We start from the raw sequence: 27,894 nt of genomic DNA, 5'->3' as shown, positions 1-27,894 counted from the left end.
GTCCATTTTCTCACCTATCATGTTTTTATGTTGGGTTTTTGTGCTCTTCAGTTCAGCTGCATTTATAATCAGAGGAAGTCACTTCGTTGAAAGTCTTTAGCACAGCTGCCGTTTTACCACAGCTGCTGTAACAAGTTACCATCACACATACATGTTAAAAACAACCCTTCTGCCTCTCTGGGGCAGAGGCAGTGATTGTCAATTTTTCTGGCATTGTCTTCCAACCATTTCTATGGTTGGAAGACAAAATGAAAAAAAAATAATTAAGTAAAAAAATTAAAACTGTCCAAATGGAACAAAATAGCTGTAAAACACTAATCTCACAAATCTGCAGGGAGCTAAAGAAAAGTGTGAGATGATAGAGATTTAATTTTTTAGGTTTTTCAGTCTTTAGATTTTCTCATTTAATTACCTCGACTAAAACTCTCACCACTTCCCCATCAGACCCTCTCTGTCCCTCACATACACACAAATGCACACACAGGCAGAAAACTGTTTAATAAAATTTGACTACAGCTAGATTTATCAATTAAATACAAATAAATCAAGCATCATTCATTGGTTCTTCTGTACATATAAACAAGTCAAAAATTTGCTCAGTAAGGAAAAAATCTATTGCAAACCACGTGTGCAACTCCGATATGAATGAGCAAACTCGTACACGGAAAACACGTGTCTTAGATGGCTGGCTTACAAATGTTATAGAGCTGATCTGTGAGCAGCTTACAGTGTGGTTCATAAAAAGGTTTTACAAAATGAACCAAGTAACTAGATTCTTTTAAATTGTTCTGTGAGTAAATGCTTTTCTCTGCACTTGAGGATCAACTTTTTAAAATCTAATCAGCCTTTTCAATGTGGAGTCTTCGATTTAATGCTTAAGCATCTCTAGAAGTAGTCATATTCGCAACTTTAGTCGCCAGCCAGAAATTCTGCACAGCACCAGAAATTTCTGTAGGAGGCGTAAAAAAAAAAAAAAAAGTAAAAAAATAACATATTTAAATAAAATGGAAAGCAGTCCCTGGATGTCAAATCCAAACCATCAAATGTTCAGTGACTGATTTCTTCTGATCTCAGTAATCAGTGATCTTAAGAGGCTTATAGTTTTTGGGTCCCACTTAAAAACCACCTTGAATAAAACCCTCTTAAAGAAAAGCACCAAGTTTGGTACAACCAGGTCAATCCAGAGGCCTTTTTGTAAAATACATGGAGATTTTCTTCATGGCTGGAGGGGTGCACGCATTCTGGAAAACAGAAATGAAAAAAAACAAAGGATCATCTTAAAAGCTAAAACAACATGCATGGCATTGTGTGCTACATACAGCCCACTTTGATGGGCTTGACCAGTGAAAGACATTTAACTAAATATTTAATCCCTGTCTTTAAGACTAAGAAAAACGACCATTGCGTTGCAGTTTTTCTATGGAATAAACATATATTAAGAAAAGAAAAAAAACAGGCGTTCAATTGTTTTTCTATTACTTAACTACTTTTTGGTTGAGTAATAGTAATAGTTGATTTACTATGAATTGCTACGGGGGAGCTCTTTATCAATAGGAAAAGCTTTAAAACCTCTAAAAGTACAGATAAAAGTTTAAAATCCATGCACTCATTCACTTTCTAAAGCCTTTCGGTGTCGCCAGACAGGAGTCTTGTCCCCGGACCTTATTTTTGACACCCCTGCTGTATGTGCTGATATGAGTTCCTTTTCCTTAAAGAATATTTTGCTGAAAATCTCCTTGAATCATTTAAGAAATGGCATCATATCTGGCTTTGACTCCACCATCTACAGCAGCTGTAGCAGGAGGTGGAAACAAGCAGCGTCTGTAGGTGGCTGACGGGCAGCTGCGGTTTAAAATCTCCACCTCATCGGCTGCCAATTGTGTTTCAGTATAACTGAACTACATATAACACCACCCTTGCATCACAGCACCAAACTTGACGATAATTTCAGATGAGAATGTTAATCCACTCCCAAGCCTGTGAGTTTTATACTTACTGGTGATGCCGGTGTCTTGCTTTCTTGTTTCTTAGCAGCACTGGGACTTTTGGGACCTTTGGGGCTTCTAGGGCTTCTTTGACCTTTCCTCAGCTTCTGGCTCATCACTGACAGCCAGTTCACTCCTCTGGGAGAGCAGTTCTCCTTGTCGGTCTGTCTGGATGAAGCCGCATTGTTGTCCTCTGTGTGGCAGTCTGTTTCTGCTGGGCTCTCCTGAGCTGGGCAGCAAACACCAGAGAGGGTCCGGCTCCTCTTGGCTGCAGGAGACAGTTCAGTAACGCAGTCGCACTGCTCAGTGCTCTCACAGTTCGAAGATGAGCCGTCACCGGTTTCCAGCCTGCGTTTGGCCCGTCGTTCTGTGGGGGGCGTGCTGCTTGCTGAGGTCTGGGGAGACTGGCTCAGCACCCGATGGGCCGGAGAGCCAGCCTGTTCGGAAGTTCTGCTGCTTGGGGACAACCACTGTTTGATAGTGGGCGGAGTTCTGTGGCGAACAGCTGCAGTTTTAGAGTCCTGTGAGCGGTTGGGTGTAGTGGTGCTGGAAGAAAGGGGCAGGGCGGCTCCAATGGGAGCACAGGCTGCAGGCTGAGGTGAGGCTATGCCACCATGGCTCACTCTCCTCTGGGGCTTGGCAGGGGTTGTCTCAGCTGGAATGGAAGGCACTTAACAGCAGAATAGAGTAGTGTGAGTCCAGATGTGATCATGTTTCGTATTTAACTGCAGGACAGCAGTGATTTATGATGAAGCACAAATTCACATGCACATACTGTAAGCGAAACCTCTACGCTTTTATGACTATATGGTAGTTATTCACAAGAATACATTCTAGGTGAAGCACTTACTTGGGAGAATCTTAGGACGTGCATGGCCTACTAGGTTAGCCTCTCCTAATGATGACTGCACTTCATCATTTTCTCGGTGAAGTCGCCAGATGCGCACGGTGTGGTCATCGGAACAGGAAGCAATCTGCCAACAAAGCAGAGGGCTTTATACAGAAGCTTATTAAATCGAATAAAGTCAGAGCGCCCCGCATCTTCCAGCAAAGTGCAGCTGGTTCAGGTGCTTCTCGGCTCATTAAAACTCCTCCAATTCACAGCAGTGTTCATACTTGTATAACCACTCACGTCTTACCTTAGTGAAATCTGTCGGACACCATGCAACAGACGTCACTTCCTCACTATGACCTTCAAGCGTCATGGGGGGAAGTTCAGGATTGGAGATCTGAAATGTTCAAAAACCTTAAATTTGCAGTTCCTTAACACCAGAAAAACCCCAGAGTGAAAATAAAGCAATTTTTATTACGTCAGGTAAAATATAACCGAGAACGCACCTTCCAAATGTACGTGTGGTTGTCACTCGAGCCGCTGGCCAAGAACTGGTCATCTGGGCTAACGCTAGACTTTACATAAAACGAGGAGTTCTGGTGACCGCTGAAAACTGCCACTGCGGATGAAACAGAATTCTTAAAAATGACAAAATATTCACAAAAATCAGAGAACAAACAAGTCTAAGGACAATCAAATAAAAGGATAAAATGTACAGTACTGTGTATATAACAATAAAAAGAGAAATGCTGAACTTTCCTCTAGTTTCTGTATATTTAGTAACATTTTCCTCTTTCGTTTCCATTGAAAAACTGTCATGATGCATTTTGAAATTTTTTCCTGTATTGCAAACTGTCAAACACCACCTAACCCACTGCTATTCAGAACTTCAGATCAGACTTTAACACGTAACAGTAGAAAACAAAGCATCTACGGCTTTTATTTGCATCAAGAGGCTTCTGCTGCTGGATGCTTTGCTCCCATAACAAAGTGCATTAGCGCCATCTAGTGATGTATGGGTGACTGGAAAAATGACCTATTCTACTCTAGTGGACATACACGCACTGTTGAGCCAGAGCGAGGAGCTTCTTTACCTGGTGTCGTTTTTATTCCGCAGACATTGAACATATAGATGCTGTCGTCTGTGCAGTTACACATCACGTTGGCTCTCATGGAGTCCAGAGCGAGTCCGGAATATCCTGCAGCACGTCAAAAAGACAGCTGGGTTATTTGTGTGTTATTTGCACATTTCAGGTAAAGGCGACGCTTGGCATGTTAGGGAACTAACCCAGTCGCGTCCGCGTGCAAGAACCTGGATACGGAAATGTCTGCAGGGGTACAGGATCATGACGGTGTGCAGTGTAGTTCTTCCTCAAATCCCACATCTTGATTACTCTGATAAAGGGAAATGAAGGAGACAAAAAATGACCGAGAATGTCTGGTAAAGGCTCTTATAAATGTGAAAAAGGTGACAAGAAGCCTTTCTTTTCTTACCCGTCAACAGCTCCTGAAGAGATGAGGGTGTGCTGATCCCTGAACAAAACCACTGTAACGCTCTGCTGGGAGTCCTGCAAATAAGATGGAGTAGCTAAAGATTAGATTTCCATTCGCATCATCGCTCTTTTCATTCCATTAAACGGCTGATTGCCGAGAAAACTCACCACGCTCGGAGCCATGCCGCGCATGCCGCCCCGTCTCTTCTTCGTTTTAGAGGGAGGGTTTGTCTCTGCTTTGTTGTGAGCTCCGCTGATCTGGTTCACCTGTCTGTAGAAACCATCTGAGGGAAAGACATAAGTTTGATTATTGTCGTGGCATTTTTCATAAATTCAACTAAAGAAACAGGAAAAAATAAGTGTTTTTGCAACAGGCTGCTAGTAACAAAGTGGCTAAAGATATGATTTAAAATTTATTGCTAAATTGTCAATTACTGTTCCGATCAATACCTTTTTTGCTGCACCTCATGTCCCAGATCATAATATTTCCATCTCTGGCTCCAGTGGAAAACACAGCTGTGTGACAAAAGAAAACGTATTAATCACATGATACAACAATATATCATCAATGCACAGCCAACACAGTGTTAGCTCAGTAAAAGGTATACCTTTCTCCTCTGGTGCGAATGCAACAGACTTAAGACTGCAGAGGTGGCCCTTGAAGCTGCCTAACAACTCTCCAGACTTCACATCCCAGAGCCTGGCCATCTGGTCACCCGCAGCAGTTACCTGAAGAGATCACAGATGACCAACGCATAATAAGAAAAGGCTTCAGAGTTTTTAATGGGTTCCAACAAAAATTAGTAATCCCAGGTAAGGTAGATGCAATTACATGAGTCGTGCATTTGATGGTGACTCATAAAGATCTGACTTTCTGCAATTCTCTGACTAAACAGAATAAATTTGCACTTACTAACTGAGGCTCCCCTGGCATCCAGGCGATATCAAAGACAGCATTCTCATGAGCCAACCATGCTGCAAGGTTCACACACATTTAGCCACCGACATTTCAAAATACATGGCATGACAATTATGAACACAAGTCACAAGAATACCTTTACGAAGTGGATATTCACGGCTCTCTGTGTTGTAGAGCCTAACAATGCCTTCTTCATTAGCTGCTGCGAGGATGTTCTGCAGGTCCCTGGCTGAAAACAAACAGGAGAAAAGAGACACTGCAGTTAGACAGATTAATGACAACAGGGCCTTGCTCTCTCTGCACTTACAATGATAAGCACAAATGAATTACCAGAGGAGAAAGCTAATCCAAACGGTGGCACAGAGTTGCCAAGGTTCCCATAGGAGATATGTTCATCATGTCGGACGCATCGGTAGCCTTCAAGCAGGGAACTCAGAGGGTACCTGGACCAGGGATCTGCAGGGATAGCTGAAGAGAATGATGCATGGTCAGAGGAAGGAAATCAATGAGACACAGCAGTAAAACTAACAGAAAAATGATTGCAGATTTAAGAGGACAATCATCAGACCACTTTGAGTTGATATGAAGGCAACTGTAACTCAAATAACCACTTGTTACAATTAAGATATGCAGAAGAGCATCTCTGAGCATGCAACACATTGAACCTTGGAGTCATTGCAGCAGAAGACCACGCCAGCTGCCACTCCTGTAGGCCAAGAATGGGATCCTGGGGCTGCTATTCACACGGGATCAACAAAATTGGACAACAGAACACTGTAAAAAAAAAAAACCATTGTCTATTCTGAAAAGTCTCGATTTCTGCTGTGATGTTTGGATAATAAGTTCAGAATTTGATGCAAACAGCATGAGAGCATGGATCCATCCTGCCTTGTATCAACAGTTCAGGCTGCTGGTGGTGTAATGACGTGGGGAGTATTTTCTTGGCACACCGAGTACCAGCTGAGGATCATTTAAACACCACATCCTACCTGTTGTTGCTGACCACGGTGTACCGATTTTCTAATGCGGGGGTGTCAAACATACAGCCCAGGGGCCAGAACCGGCCTGTATAAAAATGTCAAAGAATGCATAAATGTGGATTTTCAGTTTGTACTTGTGAACTGATCACGTCACGAGAGTCCAAACTAACGGTCCAGAGATTTGACTCATTGTCATTTTTAAAGCCTTCTTAGTAACAAACAAATCACCCCTGGCCTGCTATACTATACCAAAATAAGAACTAGACACCATTAAAAATAAAATAAATGAATAAAAAACAGAAAATTAGCTGGGTTTCATTATAAATGAATCAATGGGCAATTTCCTATTTTATTTAACAGGTAAAAATAGGATGTATTGTTTGAATTACCAGAAGATTTTGAGGGTTTTTTCTTTTGGGACCATTTACTATAATCACCTGTATGGTTAATGAATTTAGACTGGTAACAGTGAGGCTCTTATTTTATAAATAACTCCTTAATATTTTCATAATATACTCAAACATCTTCCCACTTTCCATTAGTCTGGTAGTCTGTAGTAGCCTGGCCTACTTCAAATTGTTCTATAGTTACCCTTTATTACGTGACACCCTTCTCTAATGGCTGTAATGGCTGCTTTCAGCAGGATAACACCGTGTCACAGAGCTCACTTCCTCTCAGACTGGTTTCTTTAACATGACGATGAGCACACTTTACTCAGATGGCCTCCACAGACGCCAGATCTCAAGCCATTGGGATGTGGTAAAACAGGACATTGCAGCGTTGATGTACAGTCGACAAATATGCAGAAACTGTGTGATGCCATCACGTCAATATGGATCAAAATATCTGAGGGATGCTTTAACCAGTTTGTTGAATGTACGCATGGAAGACAAAAGAGGGTCCAACTTGCCAGGTGTAGCTATTAAAGTGACCTACGAGCATAGATCGGCACGCTTGTCTTCTCACTTGCTCTTGAGTTGTATAAACCAAAACCAATCAAAATGTGAGAAACTGTCCTAATATGTACTACAGTTATAAGGCAGGACATATTGTTGATGTGCCACCAGTTGGAGTCTAAACAGCCCGACAAAGACATTCACGAAGAAAGTAGAATTAAACGTTAAAGTCCACACTTAAGGCAAAAGAAAAGCAAGTGCAAATGATACTCTAGGAGCCCTCTTGGCAGCATGACTCCTCCAAACATAAAGCAGAGATGCATTATCGTCCATGGTAGACTAGCTAAAGCCCAGCCATGGCCGTGCAGATGACCCATCCCTGTCTCACCATTCTGCCTCCGTCTGCCCACTCCTCTGTCCACCACTGAGCGGAAAAGCATCCCTGCAGCACAACTCGATCCAAAGGCTTTTGTATAAAATCGTAACGTTTTCCTCGATGTCAAGCTTCTGCCGGTCCGCTTTCTGTGCCGATGCCGGGGTACTATTTCCCGCGAAGAGATCGTCCGAGCAGAAGGACTGAATTCCCCGCTAAACTTGCGTTACGCGCAACCATTGGTGGAAACGGCGACTTCCTGGGCAGGAGCGCTTCTGCTTCCGCTTTCTTTGCAAACTTTCCCACCATAACTGGAGAAGGAGACGCCCCTTCAGCATAAATAAATATTTTTAAAACGATTAAACTAATAACTAGTCCCTCTTTGCATAGCATGTTTATGCTATTAGACAGTTGTTAGTTTAGTAAATACACTTTAGTGTATACAACCACTGCCAAACTGCATGTAGATGTAGTTTGTAGAAGTATAATTGGAAGTTGTGTGACAACACACAATTTCAGGTTGTGCGCAGTGTTGAACTAGAAATTGAATATCTGTGACTGCAACAAAAGTTATGAAAATCACAAGTAAAAATGTTCTTTTCAACAGAAGCACTAAAGTAACAAAGGTTTAAAAGTCACCATGACTATGATGTCTCCAATGTAATTGTTGTTATTTAGAGTATTATGGTGTTATCGATTCATCCATAATCTCTCATTTGACGCTAAGGAGATACTAGAATAATATACTAATACATATTTCACTTAGATATTTAAATTAAATATATTTTTTAAATACAACAGTCTCTAAAACAGCTTGTTAGCTTGCGACCATGACAACTGGCGTTTTATTGTGAAAGTCAATCTCCAGACCGGATGTTCTGTCTCTATGTCCTCAGTGTTTTCCTGAATGCCGCCTGAACAGTGAAATGCTAACATCTCATGAGTGTATCTTCTTTTAAGGAGTAAAAACTGCACAGTAATGTCGCTCTCCACCGCACGCTCATTCCTGTCAGAGGCTTGTTATGGCGAACAGGAGCTCGACGCTAACTCCGCTCTCATGGAGCTGGACAAAGGTGTGTTAGCTCGCTGGCTAAAGACTTAGCAATGGTTCATTGATTGTGTTCTGATCCGGTGTGTCGTTTTTCGTCATGTGTTAAGTGTTAGTGACTATATGGAAACTTCCTGCTTTGTTGTGACTGGAGAAATTCCTTTATTTTCAGGGTTGCGGTCGGGGAAGCTCGGTGAGCAGTGTGAGGCTGTGGTTTTGTTCCCCAAACTCTTCCAGAAGTACCCCTTTCCCATCCTCATCAACTCTGCATTTTTAAAACTAGCAGACATCTTCAGGCTCGGGTATGATTGCTTTAGATGATCATTTATTTATGTGTTTATTTGTTAAAGGCTACTTCACTGACAGTTGTTTCCCACTTTCTTTATAGCTGAATCTAATATAGGCATCCCAATGCATTTCAGAGTGTAGAGAAAATTTTAATAACATCTCTTAGTAATTCAGCGTACAGTTTAACCACAAGCCTAAGCCGTCATGCAGTTCACATAATCACTCTCAAGCTAATGCAAAAATAAAATAAACTCTGAAACACCAAAAAAAATAACAGATAATAGATTTTCTTCTTATATTTAATGTCTAATTGCGTGTCTTTGATGTCTCTAATGAACTTGATGTTTATCAATCTTTAAAAGTACAAGATACTTTAAACTAAGCATACCCAGTAAACTGATCATTGAGGGCAGGCGTGTTAATGTGTAATTGTGTTGTATAAAAAGTATGAATAGATGTAAGTACAGAGGAAAAATGTTGGTGTGAGGAAGGTTTTAAAAATAAACAAACTATAACTATTCTTCATTAAAAAAATGAAATTAAAAAGTTGTATGAAAAGAGAGAGAGAAGGTTCCAAATAAGAGGATTTGGGGGGGAAAAGTGTATTTATTTCACTTTAAGAAAGAATAAGAAACAAACTATTCTTACATAAGTGGATTTTTCAAACTTTAATTTTATTCAAAAGTGCCTAAATAAATAAATGTGTGCATCTTATGCACTTTTTAATAGAATGTTTTTGAAGTCGGTAAGATGTATTTAGAAGATGCGAGAAGTTAAAGATGAGCTTTACTGTGCCACAAACATCTTTATTAATAGAAGCTTATTTCTCTTTTCCAGTAACAACTTTCTACGTCTCTGTGTACTCAAAGTGACTCAACAGAGTGAGAAACATTTGGAGAAGATTCTCAATGTGGATGAGTTTGTGAAACGGGTGTTTTCAGTCATCCACAGTAATGACCCTGTGGCCAGAGCCATCACTCTGAGGTAATAATGTGAAATCATGAATAAAGACACGAGTGGCGCATCTGACCCTAGCACACTCTTCTGTCAACCCTCTGCATGTCCTCCTTCACTACATCTACAAACCTCCTTTGTGGCCTTCTTGCCTGTCTTTGGCATCCTTTGTGCAGTGTATCCAGTGTCCTTCCTCTGCACATGTCCCAAACATCTCAGCCTTGCCTCTCTAACTTTTACTCCAATATGCTCAACCTGAGGTGTCCCTCCTTTCTATCCTGTGCATTCTCTGTGAGAATTGTAACATCTTCATCATACATGTTAGCAGATCTCACTAACATCTTGTAAACCTTCTGCTTCACTCTTGCTGCTATCCTTCTGTCACAAATCACCCCAATACTAGTCTCCATCTACTCCACCCTGCCTGCACTTTCTTCGTCACCTTTGTTGTGCACAGTCTTTTTCAGTCATCTCAGATTTTTCAAAAGAAAATTCCTGCTGTCTTATGTGTTCAGGATGCTTGGTAGTTTGGCCTCCATCATCCCAGAGAGGAAGAATGCCCACCACAGTATTCGCCAAAGCCTGGACTCTCACGACAATGTGGAAGTTGAGGCAGCCATCTTTGCTGCTGCAAGCTTCTCTGCACAGTCAAAGTAAGGAAACGATGACTAAAAGTGAGCTCTGATATATGGGATGATGTTTTAGATGATCTAATTGTGGTGTGGCTTTTTAATTAATTAATTATTTTTTCATTTTCAGAGACTTTGCAGCTGGTATTTGCAACAAAGTTAGTGAGATGATTCAAGGTAAGATGTTTATTCTGTATTTAAAATGTCTCAGATCACGTGAAGATAAACGAGAGCTGTCGTGGTTCAAAGCTTCATTATTACTGATGTCTTTTGTTTTTAGTTTTCTCACTAAACTGAGTGCAGCTATTCTTTTTTTTTTTTCATGCTGAAATCACGGAGAAAAAGAAACACAAAACACTGCAAATACACATTTTGCTGAACCCAAATATAACCCAGCAGATAACATCTGCATCTTTTACATAACGTTTGCATTGATCTTTTCTTCCACCTCAGGTTTAGACACTCCTGTGGAACTGAAACTGAAGTTGATCCCCATGCTGCAGCACATGCATCATGACGCCAGCCTGGCATCCAGCAGCAGAGAGCTTTTACAGCATCTGGTGAACTCTTATCCTTCCACCCCCATGGTCATCGTCTCCCTGCATACTTTCACCCAGCTGGCCGCCTCTTCCCTCATAGATATCCCCAAGCAGGTAGACCCAACTTGCTCGCACACAGCAATGCCTCCTTTCTTTCGGTTTGTTGTGGTGAACCTCTGATTTGGTTCCTAATCTGTTTGCAGCTGCAGCTCCTGCTTCAGTACCTAAAAGATGATCCGAGGAAAGCTGTGAAGAGACTTGCAGTTAACGATTTAAAGCTCCTGGCTAAAAAGGCTCCTCACCTGTGGATAAGAGAAAACACTCAGGTAGAGCCCCAGATGGCAACAGTTGCACTGTAGGGTTGTTGTGATGTTTAAAATCGGTCTGCAATCTAACAGCTTTTACCTTTGCAGATGCTGTGCGAGTGTGCTTTGACTATCCCCTACAACAGTTTGAAGCTGGGGATGTTGGCCGTTCTCTCCACCCTCTCTGGAACTATTGCAATCAAACAGTATTTTAGTAATGTGGGAGGTAATGTTTACGCTTAAATCGCTGCATTTAGGAAACAAAGAATGCCACTCTGAACTGATCTGCATTCTCTAAAACTTTCTTCTCAGGTGGCTCTTTGGTTCCACCCCGGCTCACTGACCTGGTTAAATTGGCACAGGAATGCTGTTACCACAGCAACCTGGCAGTAGCAGCTCACGGGGTCATAGTGCTCACCAACATTGCCATTTCCTGTCCGGAGAAAGGTTAGTTAGACTGGGCAATAACCTATTTGGGGGATGCTTTTAATTCTTAATCAGTGTGGTAATATTTGTTGTTGTGTGTATCTCCCCCTCCTCAGATATAGTACAGCTGGAGCAGGACACAGTTTTGGGAGTGGAGTCCCTTCTGATGCTGTGCAGTCAGGACAACAGCCCCAGTGCACAAGCCACACTGAAAGTAAGACCTGAGGAGGCAGAGTTTACATTATAAAATATCTGAAAAAGTACCACAATGTATTTTAATTTAAATTTGGAAAACTGGTCTGGTTTGGCTGGACTTTTAAGAGTTATAGGTTCATTGTTACTCCTGCCTTGCTCACTGGACCAATTGAAGTTTCTCATGCGTACATGGTTCAGGGATTTGTCTGACAGAAATGTGTAACGGCAGCTGGTTGACGGTGGCTCCTGGAGGTTTCTGGTTCTCACTGGATGAAATTAGTTGCAAAGGATCTGCCACAACAAAAATCTCCCAGTGATTGCCTGGGTTGAGCGCACATTGCCTGTAGTTCTTCATGTTTGCCTGAAAAACACTCGTTAACTATTACCGTAGCCAAATAGTACTAGAACTTTAAAAAGTGTAACACAAACTGGAAATGGAGAAGTTTCGCTTTAAAGTAAAAGTTGTGCCTCAGCAGTGTAGCCAACATGTTGCAACAGACGCAACTTTTACTTTGAAGACAAATGCTCCTTGTTTCCAATTTCCATTACACTTTTCACAGCTTCACTACAGCTCGGAAATCAGGTGGACACTGTGTGTAGATAAGTCCGTCAAAGTACCTCTATAGCAGTACGCTAGCAACCAAAGCAATCAAAAGGAGGTTTTTTTACAATTGTTTGACAAATACACATTTTTTCCCTAGTGACAGATGGTTGCCAGGATGTCACTGGTGAACTGTAGAACTGTGTAGGCTTATGCAAATTAAAACAAATCAGTTGACTTTGTAGATAGGTCTGGTAATCAAATTTGTTTTGGGGTTTTCCAGCTATTTACGGTGAAGCAAAGCTTAAGCCTTTTATTGAAAATATAAGGCTCTCAGTTTCTTCTGATTGGGCGCATATCAGAAGGTTTAAAAAGCAGGTGGGTGTGTCTGCTTCCCTTACAACCAGAGCAGTGTGAGATAACTTTTGAAGGATATTCATTTACAGTTACGTCATACAGAGCCAAGAGTAGAAAAACTGTCAGAAACGGAGCAATCTGAAGCCTGAGCTTTTGGCTCACAGGGATAACTTGTACGTACTTTGGCTTTATTATTTGAGGGTTTGGTCTTGTTTGATATGAGGATCCATCTCTGTGTTAGTATATTTATAATAGAGAATAAAGAAATGTTTTTCTTTAATAACAGCTGCACAAACTTTGCAAATGAGGCCAGAATTATTTTGGGAGCGTATCTCCATGTCTCTCCTTACATTCAGCTCATCAGCCAACCTTTACCTACATTTTGCTGTAGTAACACCCATCTCTGCATTTTCTTGTTTTCAACTTTAGACAGCTCTCACCTCATTGGTTAAGCTGCTGAAAAGTCGACCCCATCTCAGCCAGTCTGCAGTGGAATTCCTGCTCGGCCAGCTCCACTTGTCCTGCGACTCTTCTCGTGTTCTCATGTGTCACGCTCTGGCGGCCATCGCCACCCACCTGCCTGTACTGGGGGACGGTATGCTGGGGGATCTGGTTGATCTCTACCGGGTGGCCAGTCACTCGTCCACTGATAAGCAGCAGGAGCTTCTGGTGAGAGATGTGCAAGGGTTCACGCATCAGCTGATGTATAGAGACTAAATGATGCATGATGCAGTTTTATTTAGCCTTCATGTTTTAATAGAAGGTAGAGGAACCTCACAGGAGCATCCTGTTAATATTGACCTCCTTGTTTTACTGCCTTTACATATCGCCGATTTCTAGAGTTTCACACTCATCGCCCCCTACTGTCACTGCTGCAGGTTTCCTTGGCAACAGTGATTTTTGTTGCAAGCCAGTCGTCTCTGTCAGCCGAAGTGAAGACTGTCATCAAACAGCAGCTGGAGAACGTTGCTAACGGCTGGACGGTTTATCGCATTGCACGGCAAGCCTCGCGCATGGTGAGATCTTTGAATCAAAACGGTGTTGCAAACAGCCACGAAGTGCCTCGGATCTCCGGCAAGATGATTATTTTCTTATCGTTCACCTGCAGGGATGCCACGAGTTTTCCAGCGAGCTGTACCAGTGTGTGCGGACTCGTGTGGCCTCGGAGCACTTCTACTTCTGGCTGAGCAGCCTGAAGGAGTTCTCTCAGGCTGAGCAGTGCCTGAGTCACGTGGAAGACGGGGACTACAGCGGAGCCATGAGCGCCATCGCAGAGGCCTTGCGCTCCTATCAAAAGGGCATCGCCTCCCTCACAGTCAGTTAACTGCCAGGCATCTGCTTGTCAAAAAGCATTAATACTGTTTATCTATCACCAGTGACAGGATGCTGAGAGCTGCTGATAGCCAGTGTGGAGAGGGGTGCCATTAGAGCTGATTTCAAAGCAACTCTAACTGCTAATGACGTGACTCACCTAGAATCTCGTTAGATCAACTCAACCCGTGCCACTATTTAACTGCTGTGTCCTTATTTATCTGATTAATCCCTCCCTGCAGGCTGCCAGCACTCCTCTGAGCCCACTCACATTCCAGTGCGAGTTCATTAAGCTCCGGATCGACACCCTGCAAGCTTTGTCGCAGCTCATTTGTACCTGCAACAGTCTGAAAACCAGCCCTCCTCCCGCCATCGCAACCACGATCGCCCTCACTTCAGGAAATGAGCTGCAACGCTGTGGCCGCATCTCAATGCAGGTGACATGCTGAACTTTGGCCTGAGAGGAGTGGACTCCCTTTTATTTATTTTTTTATTTTGAATTTGTGGTTACAGCATGTCAAAGGTCACTATTTAGGCTTTCTGTTAATGCACCAGCAAACTGGAGCAGATTGTTCATCATGCTGAAGAGGTATTTGCTTTTAATTAGGAGGTAAATTTGATTTAAGGTCAGTGTTCAATATAGTTTTCCCTTTGGTCCTCCGGGTCAGTAGCTCAGAGTTTTACTTGGATCTTTTTATTGGATGACAAAAAGCCAGTATAATTATTTTATTTACCTAGCTTTATCTAGAGGAATAAAAGCATAGTTGTGAAGCTGTGATGCATTTCTCTTCTCTCCAGATGAAGGTGTGCATGGATGAGTTCAGAAGTCTTGCTGCTCGCTATGCTGACTTACACCAGTCGTCGTTTGATGCAGATTATGCGACCCTTCGCAATGTGGAGTTGTATCCTTAAACGCACATCATCATACTTTTATACTTTCCTTCTTCTCTCTTTTTTTTAAAAATATCATCTCATAACTTATGTCCTTAAGTTTTCTTTAACCGTTTGCCCAGACAACAGCAGAGCTGCTTGCTCGTCTCCCACGTGATTGAAGCTTTGATACTGGACCCACAGGCTGCCAGGTGAGGGCTGCTCTGAGTGTCAACAAATAATTTGATTTGAATGGATCTAGTTTAGATTGTGTTGAGTTTTTCTGTACCGGAGTTACTATAGTTTTGTGTTTTCTTAATAGTTTGTACCTGTATTTTACTTTTAGTTTCCAGATTGGAATTTCTTGTTTCAGTTTAGTTTAGTTTCAGCCGTAAAAGGCATTATTGTCACCCTGCTGGCCAGCCGGGCAATGTGGATACCCAAGTTTGTGAATGCGATAACTCGAGAACGAGGCAACATAGGAGTTTCAAATTGATACCATAGGCATATCTAGAAAAATCTCGCATTAAAGCAGTAGACTCACAGACTGGTAGACCTTCAGAGTATCAGATAACATGTCCATCAGTGCCTCATCGGGCAATTTGTCATAGAATTTTTTTTACCAAACTAACAAATGTAAAACTAAGGATTTTTCCTCTATATTTTGGTTTTATTTTATTAGCTTTCACCATCACACATAGAGGTAGCTCTTTATAAGCTGCACACAGATGTATGACAGTGTAATAAAAGTAAATGCACCTTATTTTATTTGACAAAAGCTCCTCCACTGGACCGTGTACTCGACTGATCTGTAGAGAAAGCGCTTTGCAGCAACAGGTCCCTTCTGTGCATTCCCCCAACATGTCTTCCATCTGTTTCTGTAATGTAGTTTTCAGGAGTATGGCACTGTGGGGTCGGTCCAGACGGAGAGCGAATATGAGCGACGGATGATGTCGGTCTTTAACCACGTGCTGGAGGAAGCGGAGAGCCTCACCAAGAAACACCCTCCTGTCTCACATCTGGTAAGATTAACACTCGGTACTTCATCATCGATGGTCTGGTACTAATGCCACAGACAAAGGAGTTAAAAATCCCAAAGTGTGTGGATGAAATTATGTTTCTTTAGGTATTTATTATTTTTTTTAACAAAATCTAAAGAAACGTCTTGTTTGCAGTTTTGTAATATTTCACACAGTTTGTGCAGAAACTCGTGCGTGGCTTCATTCCAGGTACTCCGGCTTCCTCCCACAGACAAACGCATGCTTGTTAGGTTAACTGGTGATTCTAAATTAGCCGTAGGTGTGAATGGTTGTCCATCTCTCAGTGTTAGCCCTGTGAAAGACTGGAGAGTGTCACAGGGCGGCCTCCATAACTCTGAGTTGGATCAGTGGGAGGTGATGGATGGATGAATATGTAGAAACACTGAAAACATTACAATAATTAGAAATATAACCCCAAATATTAGAAGGGTTCTCAGGGGCTGACAACAAATGGTCTGCATATACTGTAGCTCTGACAAAGAGTCTGTGTTACCTTATTTAACCCTAGGATATGCTTTTTACTGTTCTTTTTTAACATCTCATAAACAAACACAGAAAGACAAACAACCAAAATCTATAATGTTAAAAGCAAAAAAAGCTCATTTTGCAGGGTTGCAAACTACCTCACACAACTTTCTGTTAACCTGTCGCACCGATAGATGAAGTCCGGTTAAAAAAATAAAATAAAAAATTGGAGAACTTTCATATTACAGTAGAGCAAGGGTCATAAATGACCCCACTCAGTTGCTTTAAGGTTGGGGGGGAAAAAGTGGAAATGACAAAAATGAAGTGGGAGCAAATGATGAAAATGTGTTGCTTGTTTTTTCAGCACACCAGCTGTCTCTGTGATGCTGTCATAGCTTTGCTGAAGGTGCCGCTGTCTTTCCAGAGATATTTCTTCCAAAAGCTGCAGTCCACCAGCATCAAGGTAACTGTTTTTAGTTGGTTTAAAGAGAAAAGCACAATAATGATATGCATATTCTAAGGCACAGTCACCACAGGCTGTCTTCCCCCAAGCTAGCTGTTTATTGGACTTGGATAATAAGATTGATATCGCTTAGGAGTAGATATGTAGCTAATACAGGGAGACAGCAGGCTCAGCTCAGGACAAAGACTGGAAACGAGGTAAAATCTGCCTGCCAGCACTTCTAAAGCGCACTAATTCACATATTATGTAAAATCACCTCTCTGTGTTTTTATGGGGATTATGTGCTGGACTGTTTCTTGGCTGGGCTTCTTGGAAAGCAGTGTGTCGAGCCAAGGAATAGTCCAGGAAATAGCCCGCTGTAAGAGAAACGCATGAGACATTTCCACAGTATCACATTAGTATTTTAACGTGTACATCTCGCTTGGCTGTTTTAGCCGATAAGGTGGGTGTTCATCAGAGGAAGGAAGACATTCTTCTTTTGGTACTCTGAAGGTTTATATGTGTTGTGTTTTTTCCAGCTCGCCCTTTCACCATCCCCACGAACACCGAGCGAGCCAATCCCAGTGCAGAACACTCAGCAGCTGACCTTGAAGGTGGAGGGTGTGGTGCAGCACGGCTCAACTCCGGGACTCTTCAGAAAGATCCAGTCAGTCTGTCTTAATGTTACCTCAGTTCTTCAGAGCAAGACGGGACCTGACTACAAGGTGTGTGGCCTCAGTCAAAGTTTTTTTATGTACTTAGTTTGTATTGACACTTAAACAACTTAGACGTCACAAATCTTATTTTCATTGCCACTTTTACAATTGTTGTGACAGAGTACAATGCTAAGCACAGATTTGTAAACTCTCTCTTTGTTGTTTAAATATCATAAAAATATGTCTCCATGTCCTCATAAAGAGCATGTTATTGGTTCTAAAAGACGAATTTCCCAAACACTATCCAGCCACATATGTTGCAGGATATAGTTTCCACTATTGTCAATAGTAATAATAACTTTTGATTGCAAATGAGTCCCAGGCTTCTAGAGATTGATTTTGATGAGCCCGTGTGATTTGTAGCCACAGCTTCCTGTTCCTGTCCTCTGCAGCTGCAGCCCATTTGCTTCACTGTTGTGCAGTCAGAGATGCTCTTCTGCATGCAAGTCCGACCCCTGACACCTTGCTGCGTATATCCCTGCTCTCTCCTCGCCTCTTTCCTGTCTACTCTGCACTACCCAACTTTCAAATAAAGGCGAAAAGCCCAAAAATAAACCTTAAATTTTGATGCTCTGATGCTCAGTTCGAACTGAAAGAGGTTGTCTTGATGACGTCTGCATGCCTAAATGCATCGAGATGATGCTATCTGGTTGGATGATTGGATGTTTTCATTACTGAGCAGCAGAACGTGTATCTAACGAAGCGGCTTAATAGACATTAGCGTTGCTGTGAGTAATGAGCTTGTGATTTCTCTGAGGTGCTGTCTAGTTCACTATGTTTAAGAAAAGTCAGATCTTCTCAGCTGATCTCCAAAACTGGACAACTCACTACAACATAGTTTAGATGGATTAAAATGGCACAGATTAGACCAGTTTAACCAGTATAAACGTTTTAAACAGTTTTTTTCCCATTTCAGATTCCACTAGATACTAAAACAAATGAGATCAAGCAGCGTGTCGAGCCCCACAACGACTACTTCAGCACCCAGTTCCTGCTGAATTTCTCCATCCTGGGCACCCACACCGTCACCGTGGAGGCCTCGGTGGTAGATGAGAGCGGCATAGAGTGGAAGACGGGGCCCAAGACGACGGTGTCAGTGAAGTCTCTGGAGGACCCGTACTCCCAGCAGCTCCGTCACCAGCTGCAGCAGGGCGGAGCTCAGCCCGCGCCACAGAGGAGCACATACACTCGCTTCTAGTAGTGCTTACAGTTTGAACTTCTGCACTTGACCTTGTAGAAATTAAATATGTACATATTTTTTAATGATTAAAATACCAAATTGATTTAAATAATAACTTAGTGTGGGGTTTTTTTTAACACTATTTCTTTTAACTCATCTATTTTAAGGCTGCTCTTTTATATCTTTTGCTGTCTGGATAACATCAAAATGCCTAATTTAATGCAGCTTTTTAATTTTTCACATATTCTCAAATAGGATTTCATGCGTGCAGTAGCCTCTCTGGGATAGTTTAATGCTAAATGTCCTTGGATTTAGCGTCCTACATACATGCAGTTGCACAGACAGCCAACAGGGGGCAGCCCAAAGTAATTAACGGAGCGTCTTCGTTTGAAGACCATTACAATCTGTGCTGTCAGCATCATATTTATCTAAATGACTGGTCTATAAGATCATATTTTAACACTTTCTTGATAGTTTAGCGTTTTAAATTTTTACCCCTCAGTTGACTTTCCTGTTATGATCATCAGCATTTAAGTACGGAAGCGTAGAGCTGCCACCCAGGCAAAAGAAAAATACAAGTGTATCACGTTATAACGTGAAAAGTTTATTGTTCTAACAAGATACTTTTCCTGTTTGTACAATATACTATCATGTTTGAACAACATAATATCACGTTATTACAATATACATAATTATCACGTTCGTACAATATTGTACGAACGTGATAATTATGTATATTGTAATAACGTGAAAAGTATATCGTACAAACATGATAGTATATTGTACAAACAGGAAAAGTATCTTGTTAGAACAATAAACTTTTCACGTTATAACGTGATACACTTGTATTTTTCTTTTGCCTGGGTGGCAGCTCTACGCTTCCGTATTTAAGCACCTAAAAGTGAGCTATAACTATTTTAAACTTTTATAATGTTATTAATTTTGCGCTCACAGCGTTCCTAAAATACCATAACGCTGTTTCTATCCTAGAGAAGAAAAGGCAAAGACTGTTAAAAATAATAATAATTATAAAATATCCACAATGTGAGCTTAAAAACTAACTGGAAATGTGCCGAGATGACTTCAGATGTAGTCATAAGATTTTTTTAAATTTATTATTTATTTTTGTGGTCGTAGACTGAAACCAACCATCAGCACTTCAGAGTCTGCGCACTCAGACTACTGGCAGGCGTCAGATGATCAAGCGAGAAGCGCTTAAAAAAACAACAACATCCGCTTTTGGTTTTCAAAATCAAAGTGTCTCGATGACCTCATTGTGCAATAGAAATTCAAATTAGTTTCTAGTTCACATTGAACTAGTGTGGCAATGATTACAGTATTATTATCATTATTAGAAGTAGTGGTAGTATTGTAGTATATATAACATTATTCCATAATATAGGTATTATTATTTTATTGAACTAATAAAACTATTAAATAAAAAAGCAAGAATAAGTAGAGTATGATCACATGACCAGAGCAATAAACATTTAAGAATACAGTTCATATTATAAGTTCAAAATATTTAATTATGGAGAATTTAAAAAAAAAAAAAAAAAAAAAGTGTAAAAAATAAAATAAATGTGAAAATTTATTTTATACAAGATCTGGCCAAACAATAAATGTTTAGAAACATTTAATTTTCTTAATACAAGAGCCCAACATTTCATTACACAAAAAAGTTAGAAATAATTTATTATGGCAAAAACTAAAGAGTAAAAGAAAACATATATACATAAATGTATGTAAAACATCCTCACAGGACAACACCATTAACATTAAAGCTTTTCATAACTTTGCGAAAAGAATACATTTAAAAATGTAATATATTCAGGTATAAAAATTTCACAAATAAATATGGAGAAAAAAAAAGCTCAAAGATTAAAAACATGATGATTATGTGACAATGATCTGTTTGTAACTTTGTAAATAATCAGACATTTGAATCTTTAGCAAACTAATCAAGACTAATTCGTTGGAACCGACATCCTTTTTAGTAACCAGTGTGATCTGACTAGGAGGGATATTGTCAGGTGTTTTGTTTCCGTTGTATATGGATGATCTTCCTAAAACATTAAACAAAGTGAATACTGGAAGTATGATGGGGGTCTTGTTAATCATCCAATATAGGCTGATAGTTGGGGGTGGGGTCTTGTTAATCATCCAATATAGGCTGATAGTTGGGGGTGGGGTCTTGTTAATCATCCAATATAGGCTGATAGTTGTTCCAGCAGCTGCTCTGGGTTGACTTAATTTATAATTTGTTGAGTTAAACTCTAAAAAAGTGCAATAATTAAGCTAGTTTTCGCTAATTCTGTTTGGGTGATCATTGTTTAAATGTATAGACTATAGTCAGATATTTGGATAACAGGAATGATCTCTGTGATGATCATCATCATAATCCTTATCCCTCTGAAGCTACTACACCTCTGCACCTCATCCTTTCAGTGGACTGTGTAAAAAGGTCCACTGAGCTCTCTCCTAGACATCTTCATACTTCCACAGGTATGTCATATGGACCGTTCTGCTCTTCATCCTCTCAATAGCTAATCTCACTTCCTCCTTAGTAATCGTCTGCACTTCCTTATTTACTAACTTTCCTCCTTCTGTTATTACCTCTCTCTCTCAGGAGCTCCTCAAACTACTTTATCTTCTCAGTGAGGAATCCAACCTTATAAGAACATTTAACAATGTTAATCTACAAAAGTGACTAAATACTAATGATTCCTGGCGTGGACATGTAAGGATTTTTAGTTAAGCTTTTTATTTTTATTTAATAGCATAATATCTAGACCATAAAAAGAAAAAAAAAACTGACTTCACTTTGTACGATTACTATTAAGAAGATTTTATTTTGAAGGCAGGATCATATCATTTCCGATCCTGTTGATCTTTTGTGTACATTGACGCGGTGTGATCGGCATCCGGAGAAAGACAACGGCTCTTGGAAGCTAGAGACGAGAAATCGCTGATCTTTGTATTTGATGTGTACCTGCGGTGCATATTTTAAGGCGCGTTTGTCTAACGATCAGGGCTGATCCCAACAGGCCTCCCCTCGTCGGCTGAGCCGCCTCTCGTCAATATTCGCTAATGGGAGGTCGGCTAACTTGACGATGACGATGATGGTGATGATGATGATGCATCAGAGGATTTATCCCGGTGTCTGACTGAGATGGAGCCAGCGGCGCTCGAGTGGAGTCGCTTGCTAGCCAGCTAGCGAGCTAACGGTGCCCTCCGGGATTGAGCGTGTTCCCAAGCAGACCGCGTTTTATAGCTAAATGGGTGCAGCCGCAGTTTTATCTCGCAGTATTTCCACCTTTGACCCCCACGTTTGATAGCCCGACCATGCCGACCTGCAAATACTGCTAACTTAACCTCCTGGGTTGGGCACACGTGACAGCGTTTATCTCGCTCCAACAATTAGCTGCACCTTCGGCCGTCCTTGGATGCTTCAGTGACGGTAACCGGGTGAGTAACATGAGCTACAGGACTTTTACTACTCAATTACAGGGGTCGGGCTATATTCTGGATGAGGCACACGGCTATTGCGCTTTACAGGAGCCTCCGGACACCCAGCGTACGAGTTAACGTGTGTTATTGTCTCGTAAAACACTGGAGTGTTAAGTCTTAGCTGTCTATGCTGTGCGTGTCGGTCTATTTCGCAATAGTGCCGACATTTATTAACTAATCTCGTTATGCTAACTCACTCCACCGCTAGCTAGCATGTCATGAAGTACTCGACCGCGTCCTGAGCGGCTGGTCCTTTTATGGTGCCGTCTTTGCAAGGAAAACTGTAAAAGATTGGCCGCTAGCAGACTGTCGCTAAAGAAGAAGGAGCGGGCATATTTAAGAGTAAATCTTCATTATCAATACTGTGACTGCAGCGTCCAGGACGCGTGTGTTACATATAAATTCCGTGAAATAGCCTCAGCCGGTTAGCGGCAGACTCTGCTTGGTTTACAGAGTGTGTGTACGGGTGTGTGTGTGTGTAATAGCTATGAGTAAATTTGGGGATTGGTTCAGACAGTTTGTGTACAGTGAGGATAACGTGATGCAAGTTGCACACATGACTTGTTTCCTGTCTTGTGAAACAAGTCAGTAGGAGAGGCTAACCGCTGCCGTGCGTGTGTCCTTTTGCAGACGGTGTGTATCAGGATGGCACAGCTCTTGGATGGGGCCGGGAAACTGGTCTGGGTTCTCCTCAGATCCGTGCTCCGTTTCACTTTTATGTTCATCAACAACTGTGTAGCCATCCCATCCTACTGCTTGTACCTGATGCTGCTTCAACCCCTGAGAATATGGGACAGCTCCGTTTTCTGGCACATTGAAGGCATCATGTTCAAGTGGTTGCTGGCCATGGTGTCTTCATGGGGTTGGGTTGCAGGTTATACAGGTAAGATGTTTTTTTTTCTCTTTTGTCATCCATTGTGCATCACTGTTGCCGTGTGTGTGTGTGTGTGTGTGTGTGTGTGTGTGTGTGTGTGGATGATGGGTTCAGTGGTGACCATCTAATAATGCAGGAGCCTGCTCTAACACCAGTATGAGCTTCAAGTCTTTTCTTCACATAGGCTTATTTTCTTCCAGGTCCTAGGAGGTTACTTAAGAAGTTATTGCTATTGGGAAGATATTTTCAAAGTCTTTAAAGCTAATAGAATTATTCTGTTTGCTGTAGGGAAAAGTACACATTTTTAATGCTTAATGCATATAACATCAACCCAAAACATGTTTGAGAGAAACAAATGCTTACTGCTGTGACTTAGATGTACTTCCATGAAAGAGAGAGAGACAAGCATTGGCTAATACCGCCCAGCATCGTGACAACTAAACATTGTGTAAACATGTTATTTTACAAACTTGGGGTTTGCTGAATGTCCTACTGTAAAACCCGCTCAAAAGGTTACCGCTATTCACTTCTAAGGCTCTTCTGAACAAGTATTATCTTTGCTATATTTGCACCATATACATTTTCTTTTTCACTTTCCTCCCCAGATCATGACAGCTAATCCGCCCGAGAACATGAGCTGTAGTGTGTAGTTTCTATCATTCATATATATATATATATATATATATAAAACCAGTAGTAGCTGTAAATGTAGAAAAAAACCACCCTTTTCTATCTTCTCTCAGTCCCTTCCCCTTTGTAGTTAGCATAAAAGATGGTGATTTGTCTTAACTAACCATCGAATGGTAGTGAAACTTTAAAAAGTCAGATGCAAACTGAAAATGCAGAATGTTCACCCTCAAAGTTGATGTTTTGCATTACTGCTGAACCAACAATTTCAAAAGGGGCACATTTTACGTTGAAGCTGAATGGCCGTCATTTTCGCTTTGCATTTCATGTTTGATATTTTTCACTGCTCGGACAGTGGTTGGCGAGCATTTGCAGAAAAATCAGCAACTTCCATGCAAACTATGGGTGAACTCGACAATCTGCTACTGGCCAAAGGAGTCACAGGTTTTCTGTGTGGTATACCACTTTGTGACCAACTTCACCTAGCAATAGCAAACTGGTTGTGGCATACACATTTTTCCATAGTGACCGACGGTTATCGTTGCGTCACTCGCCACACTCTAGGCCGACATGAACGAGGCTTCCCTCGGCACCTTCAGCATGCACTTACAACTAGCAGAAGAATGCAATTTTTTTCTGTAGCAACAGGTGGTTGCCAACTGGTCTCTTGGCCTGTGCAACTATGTTTGTATGTTGTTTTTTTATACTGGGCATGGACTGCAAAATAAAGGGCTCATATCAGTGTTTACAAAAACAGTATTTCCATTTATGATACTGATATATTTGTTTGTTTGTAATATCTTTATTATGATAAATAGCAGAAGCATTTTAAAATCCTTCCACACTATCTTTATACATATTTATATAGTTTAAAACTGATGCAGCGTCACAGGTTGATGTAAGACAGTAAATGGGGTAAATTTTGTAATTTTTCCTCTTTTCTTCTTTTTTAATACCAGTTGTTGAAAAAACAAGTCAATAAGGAAGCTATTTGTCTATTCTTGGACATTCCAAGTTGTGGAAACATGTTACCTCTTGCAGCTTCAGGTGTATGGTTAATTGATTAATAAGCTACTAATGTTTTGGCCAAATGATTCAATAAAAATAAACAGCTCGTTCAATTGATGTTTTATTGATCCCACAAGGGAAATAATTGTAAGATGGTGCAAAACTTTTCTACATACAACAGTTCTTAAAAAATAAAAATGAAGTTAAGTTTAAGAAGAGTGAAAAGTGTGACTGAGATTGATTTTAAAAAGCTAAACTTGTTTGTTTTGATCCTCAAGTACTGCAGCTGCACTTTGCCCTACTTTCAGTAGAGCTTTTTCAAATAATTGTGGTTACTTGCTTTAATAACTGATTCTGTGTAAGTGGTGTTGTATCGAAATGCATTGCTTGCTGTTTATAAGGTTGAATATATTTCTTCTTGATTATATAAGAATTGTGCATTTGCAGACGGTTCATTTAAAGTAGCTGATCACTGAATATTTCAGAAATTGTTTCAAAATTATAGATTAAGAAAACCTTTTTGTGATGATTTTGTGCTTTTCTTTGTCATTTCTATGAATTCCATATAGCTTTGGGATTTGTAGTCGGACACAATAGGACATTAAAAAAGTGTCTGGTGCATTCAAAAAATTACAATGCACATTTTTCACAGTTTTTGACATTTTATAGTGGCCAGATAAATCAGTAATGAAGCTAATTGTTGGTGTGCTCCACAAATGACAGATGGAGACAGAATATCAGACACACCTGACAGACACGAATATCACAGGTCGTTGTTGTTTCCACTCGAATGGCTGGTTGGATATCTTGACGTGACTCAGGCTACAGTCGGGTTCATTTATATGGAGCAAAATGCTTACAAACTGCTAAGTGGTGAACATAGGAAGCAACAAGGCATGCTAATTAATAATTCAAAGCTTTCACTCTATAGAGCACCTGGACTTGCGTTGAGCAATATGTATTGCAGGCTTTGATCGACAGGATTTGGGAGTGAGATATTTGGCCATTAAAGTTTAATTCAGATTTTAAAGGTATGACATGCACTGTAATTTGCAATCTGATACTACTCATACTATGTATAGCTATGTGTACGTACTAGTATTTGTTCTGGATCTTTTAAAGTGATGAAAACCAGATAAAATGGGACGTTAGTTACATTAATGCTTTGCAATTTTGAAATGTGAAAAATCACTTTAAAGCAGGTTTGTCAAACATAAGGCCCAGGGGCCAGAATCAGCCTGGCAAAGAGCCCACTGAACAGCTCTGGAAGTGTGAAGGAGTGTATAGATTTATGAGCTTTTAATTGTATTTCCGTAAGTTTTACATCTTTTTCTATTAATCATTCATAATATGCCAAATTAAATAAGTATTAGATTAAAAAAAAATAAAAATTATATGGTTTTTACAGTGGGTCCACAGGAAAAATACATTTTCTTTAAATTAATGAAAACTTTGTATTTAATAATTGTTGCATTACAAATCACGATGGAGAGAGAAAAAAATGGCTTACTGAGTTCCCATTTTGATTTCCAGTCAATTGAAACCTTATCATTATCCAGCAGGGGGTTGGATTTTTTTTTTTTTCTCAAATGTGTAGGTATTGCATTTGAAAAAAGGAAAAAGGAAGTACATTTCATAACAGAAGACATTGTGTCATTTTGTTCAGTGAAAACAGGGTGGCATTACCATGGCAACCGAGAGAGTCCTTTTATTTTTAACCCAATCCAGGATCTTTTTGTAACCCTAACCAAGTTTGTTGCAAATACCTAAACTTTACCAACGAATTCTTTACAATAAATAATTAATATTAATACAAATTTTACAAAATGTGTGAGACTCAAATGTGGTTGGACTGGACAGCTCCAGTAGGACTAACTTTGAATCGATTAGATATCAAGAAAAGACCAGCAGTCGGCGTTTGGTTAGTTTGAAATGTTTGCTGGGCAGATGGACATAGGCGCAAGAGATGAGCCAGCCATGATGCAACATTATAATTATTAGTATTATTATTATTATTATTATTATTATTATTATTATTATCAAAGTCTGAGTAATGTTATTGTTATAAAAATTCTGCTAAATCAAAGATGTGGAGCTACCTGCTACAGTTTTACTTCTGCTTAAAAGCTATGTAAATATACTTGCATAGCTTTTAAGAATCAAAGTTATCATTGTGCAGCTCCAATTTGGTCTGAGCGGTATAATTACAATTGAGAATGTTATCATTATGCAGCTCCGACCAAATTTCATTTGTGGCTTTGATGCTCAGACAGTTCTGACATGTAGGGAAAAAAACAAAACATAAATGGGAAAAGACAGAAAAAGGATTAGATGAATTGTTCAGTGGGCAGTCCTGGTTGTCCTTTTGTATGTGACAGTCTGAATTTTGTGCTCAAGGGCACTGGGACAAGGTTGAGTCAGTTAGCACCGTTACCTCTCAACACAAAGCGGACCTGCTCAAACCCCGGTTCCCCGCATTGTCTTTGCAATCTTTTAGTGTGGACGACACAGCACTATTTCAGTGCTCTAGTTTTTGTCCAAGGTCACAGCTTTCGACATTTACAGTCCATATTTTTCTTTCCGTGTTCCATAAATGTTGTAGTCTGATATCAGACTTGATCTCAATCTTTAATCGCACATTGCTTCTACTCTAATTCCTAAGGGAAGGGCAATCTGATTTTTTTTTCTCCATAAATCTTCCCATAATTTAAATCAACACTAATAGAAAGCCTTGCAAGCAAAAATGAAAACAGTTCAGCACCTTCATTTGCAGCAGGTTCAGTGGCCAGACTTTACGGTGCTGAAAACAAGCGGGTATTGGTTGCTTTAAATATTCCTGCTGTGGAGTCTAATCATTGCTGTTTGGCTAACAGTTGGACTCCAAATGGGCCTGTGGATGACTGTGACTGTATTCATGATTGGTCTGCATACCATACTTAACACGATGCTGTGCTTCCCTGTTATGTGGGACTTTTGGCAAACAAAAATGTGTTGTAAACTTTGCTGTAGATTCATCGTAATAAACACTCTTTTTGCAGTTTTGTGTATTCGGCAGAATCCTAATTGGCATTTAATCTAACAATAAATTGGT

At 40.5% G+C, this 27,894-nt stretch overlaps 3 protein-coding genes across 3 annotated transcripts in view; 2 read left to right on the top strand and 1 right to left on the bottom strand.

Moving 5' to 3' along the window:
* Positions 1-489: 489 nt before the first annotated feature.
* dtl (denticleless E3 ubiquitin protein ligase adapter) lies at positions 490-7,665 on the bottom strand. Its single transcript, XM_006792564.3, has 15 exons — positions 7,494-7,665; positions 5,560-5,697; positions 5,366-5,458; positions 5,224-5,285; positions 4,919-5,039; positions 4,761-4,826; positions 4,479-4,594; positions 4,312-4,385; positions 4,106-4,212; positions 3,912-4,016; positions 3,324-3,436; positions 3,125-3,214; positions 2,836-2,959; positions 1,997-2,655; positions 490-1,241 (listed from the first exon to the last, which is right to left on the bottom strand). The coding sequence occupies exons 1-15, from the start codon at positions 7,543-7,545 to the stop codon at positions 1,176-1,178; spliced, it is 1,986 nt and encodes a 661-aa protein (XP_006792627.1). The 5' UTR covers positions 7,546-7,665; the 3' UTR covers positions 490-1,175.
* Positions 7,666-8,336: 671 nt separating this feature from the next.
* ints7 (integrator complex subunit 7) lies at positions 8,337-18,875 on the top strand. Its single transcript, XM_006792563.3, has 20 exons — positions 8,337-8,551; positions 8,699-8,828; positions 9,652-9,798; positions 10,284-10,421; positions 10,528-10,574; positions 10,851-11,050; positions 11,140-11,262; positions 11,350-11,467; positions 11,554-11,688; positions 11,784-11,881; positions 13,190-13,429; positions 13,639-13,776; positions 13,869-14,075; positions 14,314-14,508; positions 14,870-14,973; positions 15,085-15,153; positions 15,831-15,963; positions 16,811-16,909; positions 17,428-17,613; positions 18,521-18,875. The coding sequence occupies exons 1-20, from the start codon at positions 8,458-8,460 to the stop codon at positions 18,800-18,802; spliced, it is 2,883 nt and encodes a 960-aa protein (XP_006792626.1). The 5' UTR covers positions 8,337-8,457; the 3' UTR covers positions 18,803-18,875.
* Positions 18,876-21,675: 2,800 nt separating this feature from the next.
* The window catches only part of lpgat1 (lysophosphatidylglycerol acyltransferase 1), a 60,036-nt gene continuing 53,817 nt past the window's right edge, over positions 21,676-27,894 (top strand). The window contains exons 1-2 of the mRNA XM_006792562.3: positions 21,676-22,252; positions 22,925-23,177. Of these exons, the coding sequence (XP_006792625.1) occupies positions 22,940-23,177 (238 nt within the window). The 5' untranslated portion in view covers positions 21,676-22,252; positions 22,925-22,939. The remainder of the gene's footprint in view (positions 22,253-22,924; positions 23,178-27,894) is intronic.

Source organism: Neolamprologus brichardi, chromosome 15 (genome assembly GCF_056152115.1).
Source record: "Neolamprologus brichardi isolate AB-2024 chromosome 15, ASM5615211v1, whole genome shotgun sequence".
NCBI classification, from domain to species: domain Eukaryota; kingdom Metazoa; phylum Chordata; class Actinopteri; order Cichliformes; family Cichlidae; genus Neolamprologus; species Neolamprologus brichardi.
This window is presented reverse-complemented; position numbering and strand designations above follow the sequence as displayed.

What these genes read in the sequence shown, in the direction of transcription:
- ints7 (XM_006792563.3), top strand. Translation starts at nt 8,458, where the DNA reads ATGTCGCTCTCCACCGCACGCTCATTCCTGTCAGAGGCTTGTTATGGC. An exon ending in TCTCATGGAGCTGGACAAAG is followed by an intron (nt 8,552 to 8,698) that starts GTGTGTTAGCTC and finishes CTTTATTTTCAG; the next exon opens with GGTTGCGGTCGGGGAAGCTC. An exon ending in GTGGCCGCATCTCAATGCAG is followed by an intron (nt 14,509 to 14,869) that starts GTGACATGCTGA and finishes TCTTCTCTCCAG; the next exon opens with ATGAAGGTGTGCATGGATGA.
- dtl (XM_006792564.3), bottom strand. Translation starts at nt 7,545, where the DNA reads ATGCTTTTCCGCTCAGTGGTGGACAGAGGAGTGGGCAGACGGAGGCAG. An exon ending in CATGAGGTGCAGCAAAAAAG is followed by an intron (nt 4,595 to 4,760) that starts GTATTGATCGGA and finishes TCTTTCCCTCAG; the next exon opens with ATGGTTTCTACAGACAGGTG. An exon ending in TCTTCAGGAGCTGTTGACGG is followed by an intron (nt 4,213 to 4,311) that starts GTAAGAAAAGAA and finishes TCCCTTTATCAG; the next exon opens with AGTAATCAAGATGTGGGATT.